This window comes from Pelophylax lessonae, assembly GCF_965119305.1.
Source record: "Pelophylax lessonae genome assembly, chromosome: 2".
Lineage (NCBI taxonomy): Eukaryota > Metazoa > Chordata > Amphibia > Anura > Ranidae > Pelophylax > Pelophylax lessonae.
The window spans coordinates 11455857-11472948 of NC_138769.1; the positions used below are offsets into that span (position 1 = coordinate 11455857).

General features: G+C 43.5%; 1 protein-coding gene across 1 annotated transcript in view; it reads left to right on the forward strand.

Annotated features, from left to right (window-relative positions):
* LOC309547913 (uncharacterized protein) overlaps positions 1 to 17092 on the forward strand; it is a gene marked incomplete at both ends in the record, with an annotated part of 47288 nt that overhangs the window by 4925 nt on the left and 25271 nt on the right. Inside the window, one exon of the mRNA XM_082247913.1 lies at positions 2254 to 2544. Within this exon, the coding sequence (XP_082104039.1) occupies positions 2254 to 2544 (291 nt within the window). The remainder of the gene's footprint in view (positions 1 to 2253; positions 2545 to 17092) is intronic.

Below are 17092 nucleotides of genomic sequence, written 5' to 3' on the forward strand. Positions count from 1 at the left end.
ACGGTGGTTGGAACCAAGGATCTCAAATTTGGACTCATCAGATCAAAGCACAGATTTCCACTGGTCTAATGTCCATTCCTTGTGTTCTTTAGCCCAAACAAGTCTCTTCTGCTTGTTGCCTTTCTTTAGCAGTGGTTTCCTAGCAGATATTCTACCATGAAGGCCGGATTCACACAGTCTCCTCTTAACAGTTGTTCTAGAGATGTGTCCGCTGCTAGAACTCCGTGTGCCATTGACCTGGTCTCTAATCTGAGCTGCTGTTAACCACTTTACCGCTAAGTACTGTAATAGTACTGCGGCAAAGTGGCTCGTTCCCGTCTGACGACGTAGACCTACGTCGTCAGACTCCTCCCCTGTAGGCGGCGCTCGCGCGCCGCCGGAGGCGCGCTCCCGCTGTTTTCATTCACAGTGGGAGTCGGGCCAGGGGAGGAGCAGCGGCGATCGCCGCTGCTCTGCCCCGATCATCGGGGATCTAGTGTGGAGATCCGCCCGCCTGTGTAAACACAAGCAGGTGGATCTCCTCAGTGACAGGGAGTGACAGATCGGACTGTTCAGCATAGCTGGACATCCGATCTGTCCCTGTCTCACAAAGTCACCTCCCCCCCACACGTCAGTAAGCACCAGGCATACATTAACCCCTCCCTCTCCAATAAAGTTAACCCCTTCCCTGCCAGTGTCATTTTTACAGTAACAGTGCATATTTATAGCACTGATTACTGCAGTAATGTCACTGGTACCCCCAAAAGTGTCAAAAATGTCAGTCAAGGGTCCGATCTGTCCGCCGCAATGTCGCAGTCCCGCAAAAAAAATCGCAGATCGCCGCCATTACGCGTTAAAAAAAAAAAACACCAAAAATGACAAAAATCTTTCCCTTTGTTAGTAAACGCAATAACTTTTGCGCAAACCAATCAAAATACGGTTATTGGGATTTTTTTTACCAAACATAGGTAGCATAAAACAAATTGGCCAAAAATTTAAAAAAAAAATGGTTTTTACATCTTTTTTGGGGGGAATTTCATATAAAAAAATGTGAAAAATATTGTTATTTTCTCAAAATAAACGCTCTTTTTTTGTTTATAGAGCAAAAAGTAAAAATCGCACAGGTGATCAAATACCACCAAAAGAAAGCTCTGTTTTTGGGAAAAAAAGGACATCAATTTCGTTTGGGTACGGCGTCGCACGACCGCGCAATTGTCAGTTAAAGGCGCACAGCGCCGAATCGCAAAAAGTGGCCCAGACGTAAGACAGCAAAATGCTCTAGTGGTAAAGTGGTTAACCTGCGATTTCTGAGGCTGGTGACTCGGATGAACTTATCCTCCGCAGCAGAGGTGACTCTTGGTCTTCCTTTCCTGGGGCGGTCCGCATGTCAGCCAGTTTCTTTGTAGCGCTTGATGGTTTTGGTGACTGCACTTGGGGACGCTTTCAAAGTTTTCCCAATTTTTCGGACTGACTGACCTTCATTTCTTAAAGTGATGATGGCCACTCGTTTTCCTGTACTTAGCTGCTTATTTCTTGCCATAATACAAATTCTAACAGTCTATTCAGTAGGACTATCAGCTGTGTATCCACCTGACTTCTGCACAACACAACTGATGGTCCCAACCCCATTTATAAGGCAAGAAATCACACTTATTAAACCTGACGGGGCACACCTGTGATGTGAAAACCATTTCAGGTGACTTCCTCTTGAAGTGTGACTCTACAATTTTCATAGTCATGAAAATAAAGAAAACTCTTTGAATGAGAAGGTGTGTCCAAATTTTGGTCTGTACTATATATATATATATATATAAGTAAATATGTTTTTATTATGTTTGTAAGATTTGTAATTAAAAAAAATTTACACTCTAATGCCTCCTCCACAGTCATACACTATTATTATTATACATTTATATAGCTCTGACATATACCGCAGTGCTGTTCAGAGATCACTTAGCCAGTCACACCAGTCTCTGTACCAGAGGAGCTTACACTCTAATGTCCCCTCCCCCACAGTCATACACTATTATTATTATACATTTATATAGCTCTGACATATACCGCAGTGCTGTACAGAGATCACTGAGCCAGTCCCATCAGTCTCTGTACCAGAGGAGCTTACACTCTAATGTCCCCTCCCCCACAGTCATACACTATTATTATTATACATTTATATAGCTCTGACATATACCGCAGCGCTGTACAGAGAACACTGAACCAGTCACATTGGTTATTGTTTCCATTATAAAGTTGCTCCCTCTGCTCTCTATACAGCTCTGCCACCACAGATGATCCAGAGAGCGGTTGAAGATAATGTCACTCTGGTCCCTAAGTTTTCTGGGGTCCCAACAGAAATAAACTGGAAGCTGAACAATAACAAACTGGTGGATATGCAGTTGGAGCCACAACAAAAATATTTTTATCACCTGGCAGACAGAGCTGACTTACACCGTAACGGATCTCTGACCATAAGAAATCTGACTAAGGAGGACTCGGGGGCCTACAAGTCGGAGGCCATAGTGAATAATTTTATTCAGGAAACTGAAATACGACTCGCTGTACTCGGTAAGTCTGACTGAAGGCAAAATGGCATGATGTAAAAAAGTTGTGGGAAATCCTGAGGGCGTATTTATAAAAAAAAAAAATGTCCACAATTGCAAAACATTTGTTCTCTGTGAACCGCAGCGGCAAAAATAAATGCTATTAGGTTATTTTTATCTCCAGGATGAATGTTATTCATTCATACAGAATAGAGTGGTTCGGAAGAACACTACATTATTTCCACTAGGTGGAGCTGATGATCAATGTTAAAGCAGAGTTCCACCCAAAAGTGGAAGCTCCGCCTATCCTATCGTGAAAAGTGTGGTGGACCCACCAAAGAAAATGCTCTAATTTTTATTCAGGTAAAGGTTTCTACCCCCTGTAAAATATGTTATGCCTGTACAAAAACCAAGCAATCCAAAAACAAAAAAGAAGAATTTATGTCTAATAGCAACGGAACCACATTCAAAATTAATGACTTTATTAGTTGCAACACAGAGGGCGCAGTATACGTCCTAAAGTGTAGCTGCGGGCTGCAATATGTAGGCCATACAAAAAGAATGTTCAGAATCAGGATAAAGGAACACATACAAAATATATGCAAAGGATACGATAAACATAGCGTATCCAGACACTTTGATGCAGTACACAAAAGGGACCCCACACACCTTAAATTTTGGCTTATAGAACCTTATAAAAGGCACTGGAGAGGTGACCACAAAATTCGCACAATTAGTCAATTAGAATCGAAGTGGATTTATCTCATGAATACTCTTACACCATCTGGTTTAAATATTGATTTTGACTTGAACTGCTTCATTCGTGATTTTTAAATTGTTTAAATAGGAGAACATAATCTTTTGTTTCTCACACATTGTTTTGATTTACCACCCTGATCCCCTATTTCAAGGGTCTTCAAACTATGGCCTTCCAGCTTTTCATGAACTACAATTCCTATCATGCCTAGTCATGTCTGTGAATGTAAGAGTTTTACAATGCCTCATGGGATGTGTAGTTCTGCAACAGCTGGAGGGCCGTAGTTTGAGGATCCCTGCCCTATTTCTTCCACTCGTTTCTTCCACTAATTTTCCACATTTTTCCTACACTCCAGACCTGGTTAAGTGGTTCTTCCTCTTCCTTTTACACAATTTATTATACCATTGTAGTAATATGCTGTACATTTTTATTTAATTTTATTTATTTTCCCATATATATATATATATATATATATATATATATATATATATATATATATATATATATATATATATATATATATATATATATATATATTTTATGATAAATATATATTTTTTTATCATAATTTTAAACAATTTTTTATTATTATGCATTGTTTTGTAACACCGTTTAAATGTATTCCAACATTTTATTCATTGTGAATTTTATAAAATATTCATTATACATGAATAATTTTAGCATTATACAGCTTTTGGAGGTTGTGCACATACCCCCCCCCCCCCCCCTTATGATTGGGACTGTCCCCGGTTACACATCTATGTGTACACAGCCAGTATACTGTATCTTTAAGATCTTCCGCATTCACTATATTAGAATCATGGGGTTCATGAATTCCTTCATAAGAGAGACCGATTAAAACAAATACCGCCACATATTAGACAATGGATATATATTCAAGCAATAAAATGGCTACAATAACATGGCGGATATATCCTCAATACATTTGGTCTCTGGCGGCTGCACACCCACATAAATTAGTCCCTCCGTACACCTCCCGTCATCCCCGAAAGAAGTCATGACGCATGTGACGCAACGCGTAGGGAATTGAAGGAGATAACCCGGAAGGGACGGACACAAGCGCTGATGTACCCCATTTTAAATGTGAGTGTATACTATATATTTCCCCAATAAATTACATACTTACTGCACCATCTGAGGTTCTCTTTAATTCTATATATAAGAGGCAACTATATTCGACAATGGATATATATTCAAGCAATAATATGGCTACAATAACATGGCGGATATATCCTCAATACATTTGGTCTCTAGCGGCTGCACACCCACATAAATTAGTCCCTCCGTACACCTCCCGTCATCCCCGGAAGAAGTCATGACGCACGTGACGTGACGCAACGCGTAGGGAAGTGACGGAGATAACCCGGAAGGGACGGACATATTCTCGCAGAAGCACTGATGTACCCTATTTTAAATGTAAGTGTATACTATATATTTCCCCAATAAATTCCATACTTACTGCACCATGAGAGGTTCTCTTTAACTCTATATATAAGAGGCAACTATATTAGACAATGGATATATATATTCAAGCAATAATATGGCTACAATAACATGGCGGATATATCCTCAATACATATGGTCTCTAGTGGCTGCACATCCACATAAATTAGTCCCTCCGTACACCTCCCGTCATCCCCGGAAGAAGTCATGACGCACGTGACGCAACGCATAGGGAAGTGATGGAGATAACCCGGAAGGGACGGACATATTCTCGCAGAAGCACTGATGTACCCTATTTTAAATGTGAGTGTATACTATATATTTCCCCAATAAATTCCATACTTACTGCACCATGAGAGGTTCTCTTTAACTCTATATATAAGAGGCAACTATATTAGACAATGGATATATATATTCAAGCAATAATATGGCTACAATAACATGGCGGATATATCCTCAATACATATGGTCTCTAGTGGCTGCACACCCACATAAATTAGTCCCTCCGTACACCTCCCGTCATCCCCGGAAGAAGTCATGACGCACGTGACGCAATGCGTAGGGAAGTGACGGAGATAACCCGGAATTTCCCCAATAAATTACATACTGCACCATGAGAGGTTCTCTTTAACTCCTATATATAAGAAACAACTATATGGAAAAGGAGTAGTGGAAGCACAGGAGACCGAACGGGCTCTAGTGACCCAGGAACCCCAGGAGATACTGACCCATACACACAGGCTGTTTACAAGAAAGTTGAGCGGCCAGGCACACTATTTGGTGACACTGCTTGGAAGAGCCCCATCACTTCTGTCAAAACACCCACAAGTGAAGGATCCACTTTATTATCATTTGTCCTGCACTCCTAAAGGATAACTAGTTACTTATCAAGATCACACCACTGTAAACGTTTATTCACCTACGTATATGTTTACACACCATACTAGACTTTGTTGGTGACCCTTGTCAAGAAGCACTTTATATTTATTTTTTTTTTTTCACACATTATGGACTTTTATTGATCATACCAATATCTGTGGATATATTTTTATTGCAGCTTTGTATAGCTTTTATACCACTGTGATTGCACGGTTCTCTAGCACTTAACACTGTGTTGCAATCTTCTCTACCTCATTTGTCATTATCACAGTTTTGTGCATATACACTTGGCACTTTATCTACTTATTTATTTATTGTTTATCACCCAATTTTAAGCAATTGCACTTTATATTATCATATCTATATAAGCTTGGACAAAGTTTTTACCTTATAAGCATTTTTGATGTGATTATATTATTATTGTTTGGAATCACACACTATTTATTGAGAGGCAGCGCAGCACTAAAACACTCATTGCCTTCCGCCTATTTGCTTCCCCCCCCCCCCTCCGGTGCCACATTTGCCACAATTGGAAATGGGGGTAAGCTATGGGAGATGGGGATTTTAATATGCCCATTTTTTTATTATTATTATTAATTTCTAGTTTGTGTAATTTTGTTAAAATTAAATTTATATATTTGGCTTTTTTCTTTCTCTGTTCCCTATTTTTGTAAAATAATATGTTCTTATATGACTCCTTGCATGCATAGATTGTTCTTTTGGAATTTACATGTTATCGTTTCATCTACTAGCTCTAAAAACATTGAAAATTGTATCCTGAAGAAGTCCTCACCTCAGGTGAAACGCGTCAATCCAAAAAACCTTCCGGGATTCATCCCCCTATATCAGGGATCTTCAAACGACGGCCCTCCAGCTGTTGCAGAACTACAAGTCCCATGAGGCATTGTAAATCTCTGACATTCACAGACATGGCTAGGCATGATGGGAATTGTAGTTCCTGAACAACTGGAGGGCCGTAGTTTGAAGACCCCTGATCTATATGGATGAATGTACTGTATATCGATGCATAAAACACAATATGGTTTTTAGAAAATCTATACCTTCCTTGCTTTAAAGGTTTTGTATAAATAAAATGTATTGATTTTATATGGTGTTTTTAGTACAGCTGCAAGAAAAAGTATGTGAACCCTTTGGAATGATATGGATTTCTGCACAAATTGGTCATAAAATGTGATCTGATCATCATCTAAGTCACAACAATAGACAATCACAGTCTGCTTAAATTAATAACACACAAAGAATGAAATGTTGTCATGTTTTTATTGAACAGACCATGTAAACATTCACAGTGCAGGTGGAAAAAGTATGTGAACCCTTGGATTTAATAACTGGTTGAACCTGCTTTGACAGCAATAACTTCAACCAAACGTTTCCTGTAGTTGCAGATCAGACATGCACAACGGTCAGGAGTAATTCTTGACCATTCCTCTTTACACAACTGTTTCAGTTCAGCAATATTCTTGGGATGTCTGGTGTGAATCGCTTTCTTGAGGTCATGCCACAGCATCTCAATCGGGTTGAGGTCAGGACTCTGACTGGGCCACTTCAGAAGGCGTATTTTCTTCTGTTTAAGCCATTCTGTTGTTGATTTACTTCTATGCTTTGGGTCATTGTCCTGTTGCAAAACCCATCTTCTGTTGAGCTTCAGCTGGTAGACAGATGGCCTTAAGTTCTCCTGCAAAATGTCTTGATAAACTTGGGAATTCATTTTTCCTTCGATGCTGGCAATCCGTCCAGGCCCTGACGCAGCAAAGCAACCCCAAACCATGATGCCCCCACCACCATACTTCACAGTTGGGATGAGGTTTTGATGTTGGTGTGCTGTGCCTTTCTTTTGCCACACATAGTGTTGTGTGTTTCTTCCAAACAACTCAACTTTGGTTTCATCTGTCCACAGAATATTTTGCCAGTACTGCTGTGGAACATCCAGGTGCTCTTGTGCAATCTGTAAACGTGCAGCAATGTTTTGTTTGGACAGCAGTGGCTTCCTCTGTGGTATCCTCCCATGAAATCCATTCTTGTTTAGTGTTTTATGTATTGTAGATTCCCTAACAGGGATGTTAGCATTTGCCAGTGACTTTTGTAAGTCTTTAGCTGACACTCTAGGATTCTTCTTCACCTCATTGAGCAGTCTGTGCTGTGCTCTTGCAGTCATCTTTACAGGACGGCCACTCCTAGGGAGAGCAGTAGTGCTGAACTTTCTCCATTTATAGACAATTTGTCTTCCCATGGACTGATGAACAGCAAGGCTTTTGGAGATAATTTTATAACCCTTTCCAGCTTTATGCAAGTCAACAATTCTTAATCGTAGGTCTTCTGAGAGCTCTTTTGTGCGAGGCATCATTCACATCAGACAATGCTTCTTGTGAAAAGCAAACCCAGAACTGGTGTGTGTGTTTTTATAGGGCAGGGCAGCTGTAACCAATGCCTCCAATCTCATCTCATTGATTGGACTCCAGTTGGCTGACATCTCACTCCAATTAGCTCTTGGAGATGTCATTAGTCTAGGGGGGCGCGCAGAGTGGCGATCGGTGATGCAGCGTGTCACTCTGACACACCGCATCTCCGATCTCGGTAAAGAGTCTACGGCAGTAGGCTCTTTACCATGTGACCAGCTGTGTCCAATCACAGCTGGTCACATAGTAAATAGGAAGTGCTGTTGATCGGCTTTCCTCAGTTCGTGCCTGGCAGGCACGAGTAGAGGAGAGCCGATCTGCGGCTCTCCTGATGGGGGGGGGTCTGCACTGGTAATCAGCTGATTGATTACCAGTGCAGACATTTGGGGGGGGGTGCCAATAGAACCACCAGGGATGCCCACCCATGACCCCAGGGATGCCGACCATGGCCACCAGGGATGGCAATCAGGGCTCAGGGAGCCCTCCAGTGCCCTCCCCATAAGTGCTGCCCACCAGTGCCCATCATTGCATCTATCAGTGCTGCCCACCAGTGCCCATTATTGCCCACCAGTGCCGCCTATCAGTGCCCATTAGTGCCGCCTATCAGTGCCGCCTATCAGTGCCGCCTATCAGTGCACATCAGTGCCCATCAGTGCCACCTATCAGTGCCCACCAATGCTGCATATCAGTGCCCATCAATGCTGCCTATCAGTGCTGCATATTAGTGCCACCCCATGAGTGCCGACTCTACAGTGCCTGTCAGTGCGGCCTCATCAGTGCTCGTCAGTGCAGGAAAAAACATATCTATTTACAAAATTGTATAACATAAACAAAAAAACGTTTTTTTTTTTTTTCAAACTTTTCGGTCTTTTTTGATTTGTTTAGCAAAAAATAAAAAACCTTGCGGTGATCAAATACCACCAAAAGAAAGCTCTATTTGTGGGAAAAAAGTGAAGTAAATTTGGTTAAGGCACAGTGTTGCATGACCGCGTAAATTGTAATTCAAAATGCAACAGCGCTAAAAGCTGAAAATTGGCCTGGGCAGGAAGGGGGTGAAAGTGCCCGGTATTGAAGTGTTTAATTAATGTACAGATTAAGTTCTTACACCGACACCGTAGAACTGAATAAAGAGAACAAATATGAAGGGCAAATTATCAGACATACAGTGAAATACATATAAAAACTATCATGACTTGAAACCTATATAATAAATCATTCTACATACCACTTTTGCCTGCTTGTGAGCTTAGAGAGGGGTTTGTATCTTGAAGATTCATAGTCAGATGGCTTACTTTACACACAAAACAAAAAAGAAATGCTTTAAACCTTGGGAGGACAGCGCTGTGCAATCTCCTTTCAGTTGCAAGAAGAAACAGGAAGAAGAAATTTGTGCATGTGTGCTTACTTGTTCATTTATTTCCCCCATCATGCATTATTACATGCATGATGGGGGAAATAAATGAAGAAGTAAGCACACATGCGCCGTTTAGAGGAAATTAACATTATAGACACAGAAACTTTGTGCATGCAAGCAGGGCCGTCCTTAATATGGATTGGACCCTGGGCAAACATTTACTAGAGCCCCCCACCCATGAAGCTCTCCAGTCTCCACCCCAACATCTCAATGTCTCTGGACATGGCACAGGAGATGTCAGGGGCTGTGCGGACATGGCACAGGAGATGTCAGAGGCTGCGCGGACATGGCACAGGAGATGTCAGGGGCTGTGCGGACATGGCACAGGAGATGTCAGGGGCTGTGTGGGCATGGTACAGGAGATGTCAGAGGCTGAGGACATGGTACAGGAGATGTCACAGGCTGTGCGGACATGGTACAGGAGATGTCAGGGGCTGTGCAGACATGGTACAGGAGATGTCATAGGCTGTGGGGACATGGTACAGGAGATGTCATAGACTGTGCGGACATGGTACAGGAGATGTCAGAGGCTGTGCGGACATTGTACAGGAGATGTCAGAGGCTGTGCGGACATGGTACAGGAGATGTCCGGGGCTGTGCGGTCATGGTACAGGAGATAATAGAAAAATAGTGCAGCGCAATCCTAGTGGTAAAATTAATAAATCATATAATCATGCAGAGTCCCAATGTTAATAGGTGTCCATATAAACAGATAAAAGTCTCCAGTGTAAAGTGGTCCTAGGGCAACTCCATAAGGTGCTTGTTTCCACGAGTGCTCATGCAATCCCACCACCTGTTCACACTGCCGCTCATCTTAACAACCAGCATGTCATCTCAAATTCAAAGCATCCTCACACTTTCTTCCTTAAGCGTAGTAAATGATTACACCTCCGATGCACTGTCAGCTCCTCAAACAATGTTACCAATATGTGTAGGAGAAATGAAGAAGTCCCGCTTACTTTTACGGACGCAACGTGTACGGGGGACGTCACGTGACCCGCGGCCGCCTCTCACTCTTCCGGGTTGGTGGACCTGATGCACTCCTGCTTGCAAACTCTGCAGATATGCGCTGTTATTTTCTTCAAAAATGTGAGTTGTTTACTTATATGGATTAAAGAGTGCTTGATTGCATACAGAGAGCATTAGATCGTTCTTTCTTTTCTCCTACACATATTGGTAACATTGTTTGAGAAGCTGACAGTGCATCGGAGGTGTAATCATTTACTACGCTTAAGGAAGAAAGTCTGAGGATGCTTTGATTTTGAGATGACATGCTGGTTGTTAAGGTGAGCGGCAGTGTGAACAGGTGGTGGGATTGCATGAGCACTCGTGGAGACAAGCACCTTATGGAATTGCCCTAGGACCACTTTACACTGAAGACTTTTATCTGTTTATATGGACACCTATTAACATTGGGACTCTGCATGATTATATGATTTATTAATTTTACCACTAGGATTGCGCTGCACTATTTTTCTATTATGTATTCAGAAGGTGTTTTGGAGATATTGCCCTTGAGTGCTTAGCTGCTGGTCCATTTATTAGTGGTGTGTACAAGAGTCCAGCGCTGAATATTTTTCTTTATTTGATGGTACAGGAGAGGTCAGAGGCTGTGCGGACATGGTACAGGAGATGTCAGAGGCTGTGAGGACATGGTACAGGAGATGTCAGAGGCTGTGCGGACATGGTACAGGAGATGTCAGGGGCTGTGCGGACATGGTACAGGAGAGGTCAGAGGCTGTGCGGACATGGTACAGGAGATGTCAGGGGCTGTGCGGACATGGCACAGGAGATGTCAGGGGCTGTGCGGACATGGTACAGGAGATGTCAGGGGCTGTGCGGACATGGTACAGGAGATGTCAGGGGCTGTGCGGACATGGTACAGGAGAGGTCAGAGGCTGTGCGGACATGGTACAGGAGATGTCAGGGGCTGTGCGGACATGGCACAGGAGATGTCAGGGGCTGTGCGGACATGTTACAGGAGATGTCAGAGGCTGTGTGGACATTGTACAGGAGAGGTCAGAGGATGTGCTGACATGGTACTGGAGATGTCAGGGGCTGTGCGGACATTGTACAGGAGAGGTCAGAGGCTGTGCGGACATGTTACAGGAGATGTCAGAGGCTGTGTGGACATTGTACAGGAGAGGTCAGAGGCTGTGCGGACATGGTACAGGAGATGTCAGGGGCTGTGCGGACATGGTACAGAAGATGTCAGAGGCTGTGCGGACATGGTACAGGAGATGTCAGAGGCTGTGCGGACATGGTACAGGAGATGTCAGGGGCTGTGCGGACATGGTACAGGAGAGGTCAGAGGCTGTGCGGACATGGTACAGGAGATGTCAGGGGCTGTGCGGACATGGCACAGGAGATGTCAGGGGCTGTGCGGACATTGTACAGGAGATGTCAGAGGCTGTGTGGACATTGTACAGGAGATGTCAGAGGCTGTGTGGACATTGTACAGGACATGTCAGGGGCTGTGCGGACATTATACAGTAGAGGTCAGAGGCTGTTACCACTTACTATGATAGCTGCATAAACCGAGTGCTCTGCATTCCTGCCGACAATTGAGCCCTTAACCAGAGTAGTCCACACTCCTGCACCGTGTCCCAATCCTCTGAAGATCCTCGCCAAGCCATGCCGCCAGCGCCCCCTCCGCCTCCGCCGCTGCCGAGAGTTTTTTCCCTACAGTGTACCGGCTACAACAAAATGGCGACGACACCCAAACACTGCAGGCCGCTGGGAGACCTCTAGAGGCGGATCGCCAGTGTTTTTCAAACTGTGAAGCGGCCGTGTCTGTATGTGTCTGCAGGACCGGTAGAAATTCAGCTCCGATGGGGCTCCCAATTTGCGGCTTAAGGGGCAGCTGTGCTTTGGGCCCCTAAACTTTGACAGGGCCCTGGGCAGCTGCCCCTTTTGCCCTGTGGTAAAGACGGCCCTGCATGCAAGTACACTCCCACCATCATGCAACGTGTGATGCTTAACCACTTAAGCCCGGGCCTATTTCGGACACTTTTTGTTTACAAGTTAAAATCAGTATTTTTTCCTAGAAAACTACTTAGAACCCCCAAACATTATGTATATTTTTTTAGCAAAGACTCTGGAGAATAAAATGGCGTTCATTGCAATATTTTTTGTCACACGGTATTTGCGCAGCGGTCTTTAAAACGCTATTTTTTTGGAAAAATTACGAAAAATCACATTTCACTGCATTTAAAAAACTAAACAGTAAAGTTAGCCCATTTTTTTTTGTAAATTGTGAAAGATGATGTCACGCCGAGTAAATAGATACCCAACATGTTACGGTTTAAAATTGCGCACACCCATGGGATGGCGACAAACTACGGTCAATAGAAATCTCAATAGGCGAAGCTTTAAAAAATTTTAACGGTTACCAGTTTAGAGCTAGAATGTAGCTCTTTTTTTTTTAATTATTGCTCACTCTCTGGCGATCGCGGCGATACCTCACATGTGTGGTTTGAACAGCGATTTCATTCGCAGCTCGACTTCCATATGCATTTTCTTTCGTGCGCGAGCTAACGGGGGCGGCTTAAATTTTTATTTTTTTTTCCTATTTATTTATTTATTTATTTTTAACATTATCACAGGTTTTAAAAAAATAAATAAAAATCTGATCACTTTTATTGCTGTCACAAGCAATGTAAACATCCCTTGTGAGAGCAATAGGCAGTGACAGGTACTCTTTATGGAGGGATCGGGGGTCTAAAAGACACCAAAGCCCTCCTCCACACTTCCATGTATTCAAAATGCCGCAAACGGCATTTTTGAATACACAGTTTTTTTAAATTTGCCGCCTTTAGCAGCTGAGTAACCCGGATGTGACGTCATGGACGCCGCCTCCGGGTTACATCATCGGAGACCCGATTGAAGCTGCTTCCGGCTTTGATCTGGACTCCATCCAGCTGGCGGACGTACTGGCTGGGTGCTCGGGTCTCCCGGTGGGACGGGAGACCCGGGGCAAAGCCGCCGGAGGACGTTCCCTCCCGCTCACCGGGGTAATGACCGAGCGGCTCCCGATTACCGCCGGAAAGCCAACCGCCAGCTCTAAACAACGGTACCGGGGTGATGTCTCTAGCTAGAGGCATCCCCCCGGTATAACACCGCAAAGTTTGCCAATGTAGCCCCACGTCACTTTGCTGTTAGTGGTTAAGGCCCGGCCCTATTCTTTGACACTTGTTGTTTTCAAGCTAAAACTAGTTTTTTTTTGCTAGAAAACTACTTAAACTCCCAAACAGTATATATATATATATATATATATATATATATTTTTTTTTTTTAGCAGAGACCCTTGAAAATAAAATGGAGATTGTTGCAATATTTTTTATTACACCGTATTTTGCACAGCGGTCTACTAAACGCAAATTTTTGGGAAAACATTCACATTTTAAATAAAAAAATTAGAAAACAGTAAAGTTAGCCCAATTTTTTTTCCATAATGTGAAAGATAATGTTACGCCGAGTAAATAGATACCCAACATGTCATGCTTAAAAATTGCGCACGCTCGTGGAATGGCGACAAACATTGGTACTTAAAAATCCCCATAGGTGACATTTTAAAAATTTCTACATGTTACCAGTTTAGAGTTACAGAGGAGGTCTTGGGCTCAAATTATTGCTCTCGCTCAAACGATCGCGGCGATACCTCCCACGTGTTGTTTGAATACTGTTTACATATGTGAGCGGGACTTGCGTATGCGTTCGCTTCTGCGCGCGACCTAACGGGGACGGGGCACATGATTTTTTTTTTTTTCCTATTTATTTTATTTATTATTTTTTATTTTTACAGTTTTAAAAAAAAAAAACATTTTTGATCATTTTTATTCCTATTACAAGGAATGTAAACATCCCTTGTAATAGAAATAGGCATGACAGGTCCTCTTTATTGTGAGATCCGGGGTCAAAAAGACCTCACACCTCACAACTACACTAAAAAAGAAAAAAAAAATTGTTGAAAAAAAATTGTCCCTTTAAACCGGTTGCTAGGCAACGGCGTTTGACGTTGCTCCGGTCCTCCAAGACCATAGAGTGGAGTGGGGGCCATCTTGCCCTCACTCGACTTCCTGTCTCTGAGGATCCGGGACCGAAATGTGTTCCCCGCTGCCGGCGGGTCCGGTAAGCGGGGAAAACGGCCGGGACATGGCAGGAGGGGGGGGGGTACTTCTTCCGCCGCACCTTAAGGGTGATCCCGCTGCGAATCCGTCGCATGGACCACCCTTATCTGAAAGCCGACCGCCGTTTAAAAAACTACCGGGGTTGTGGCAGCTATCTGCTCGGATATCGTTCCAGAGTATTTTGGCCGGCTGAATGTGGACTACTTAACTGTAAGTCTACACATGCTTAAATAAATTGTTACCGTATATACTCGAGTATAAGCCGAGTTTTTCAGCATGTTTTTTCATGCTGAAAATGCCCCCCTCGGCTTATACTCGAGTCACTGACTAGAGTGTCTTTTTAAAAATGGCGCCGCTCGGCGCCGACGTGTCACTGCGCATGTCCCGCATGCCCGGGAATAGCCGAACGTGTTCGGCTTTTCCCGGGCATCAGCGGCGCATTTGTGGTAAATCGAAGACGGCGCCTCACCGACAGGTAAGTAAGACGCCTCTGCAGCCCCTGCATTTCCTCATGCAGTGCTGCGGGCATGGTACAGGACATTCTCCTGTACCATGCCCGCAGCACTGCATCTCCTTTGCCATGCCTTTACATACTGTGCCATGCCTGTAATTACTGTGCCATGCCTATACCTACTGTGCCATGCCTATACCTACTGTGCCATGCCTGTACATACTGTGCCATGCCTGTAATTACTGTGCCATGCCTATACCTATTGTGCCATGCCTAAACCTACTGTGCCATGCCTGTACTTACTGTGCTATGCCTATACCATCACCTGTGCTATGCCTGTACTTACTGTGCCATGCCTATACCATCACCTGTGCTATGCCTGTACTTACTGTGCCATGAATATACCATCACCTGTGCTATGCCTATACCATCACCTGTGCCATGCCTATACAATGCCTGTACCATGACCTGTGCCATTCCTGTACCATGACCTGTGACATGCCTGTACCATGACCTGTGACATGCCTGTACCATCACCTGTGACATGCCTGTACCATGACCTGTGCCATGCCTGTACCATCACCTGTGCCCTGACCTGTGCCATGCCCTTACCATGACCTGTGCAATGCCTGTACTATGACCTGCGCCATCTCCTGTACCATGCCCACAGCCCCTGTTTTGTGTCTCGTGGTGGTCCAGTTGGGTTCAGTAGCTGCTGCATTTGCCACCCTAGGCTTATACTCGAGTCAATAAGTTTTCCCACTTTTTTGTGCTAAATGTAGGGATCTCGGCTTATATTCGGGTCGGCTTATACTCGAGTATATACGGTACTTAAATTTACTACACCATGAGAAGTTCTTTCTGTCTCTCCCGTCTGCAAATGATTGTTTGACCGCTGGCATGTTTTTATGAACCTGCTGAGGGGAATCCTAAGGAGGATCGACCTTTGTTTAAATTGGTGCCTGATTTGACTGCCTGTAATGGGGGAGGGGTCAAATCTATCCGGTAAGCAGTTAGTGTGTGCATAAGGACCCTGGTGAAGGATTCTGGTGGAGGCTATACCTATCTCCGTGAGCACGGGTGATTCAACACACAGGAGAAGGAAAATTATTTTTTATCACACATGAATTGGACTATACACAGTTCATTCCATTGATTTTTGGCTACCTAAGAAGATTCACAATCACCAATGGACTAATTTGATCACTATGGTTATGCACTATTTATGTATGAGTGCGGTCTATAACACTTTTGCATAGGAAAATTGGCCCAGTGAACCAGTTCGACTCTACAGGTTGCTCTGGCGTGAGAGGCGTGGTCAGCTGGGTTGAGAAAGTCACGTGATTGAGTGACGCAATGCGTCGGGAGAAACCAGGTGACGTCACTTCCGGTTACGGCCGTAAACCGGAAGTCCCCGTCCTACACCTCTATATGCGGCTGCTTGCTGTCTTCTGCCTAAATGTAAGTCTCTACTTGTTTTATTTTGGAATAAAATCGATATACTTCACTATGGGAGCCCCTATTTTGTCTCTTTGAGCAACTGGGATTTAGAACAGTGATCTGTTCATACATCGAGTCCATATAACTAAAGAGTGGCCATCGAGGTGCAATCCCTAATTTCCATCCCAAAGGAGAAAAGGAGGAATCCATTGCCTGGATCCTAGAACCACTATCCTAATACAGAGAACGCCTTTATTGGTGTAATGTGAGGTGAGCGGCCATTGCACCTGATTTTGGATACCTTGCTCACTCTGCATGACACCATTTGGATCTCACAAAGAAAAGTCACCAATTATATATTTTGAGATATCACCTTCAAGCCACTTTATATATTTTGTTGCACTGGGACATTTTTTAGCAAAAAGTTTCACTGTATTGGTCTATTTTATTATTTTATTCACAAGAACATCAAGCACTTTTTGCACCAGATTGTATTTATTCGTATTACTATTTATATTTTAAGGATTTTATATATATTTTTTGGTCACGAATCATTTGTGTATTTATAGGCACCAGCACTTTATCTTCACATTTTATTCACCATCACTACGCAACATTTCCT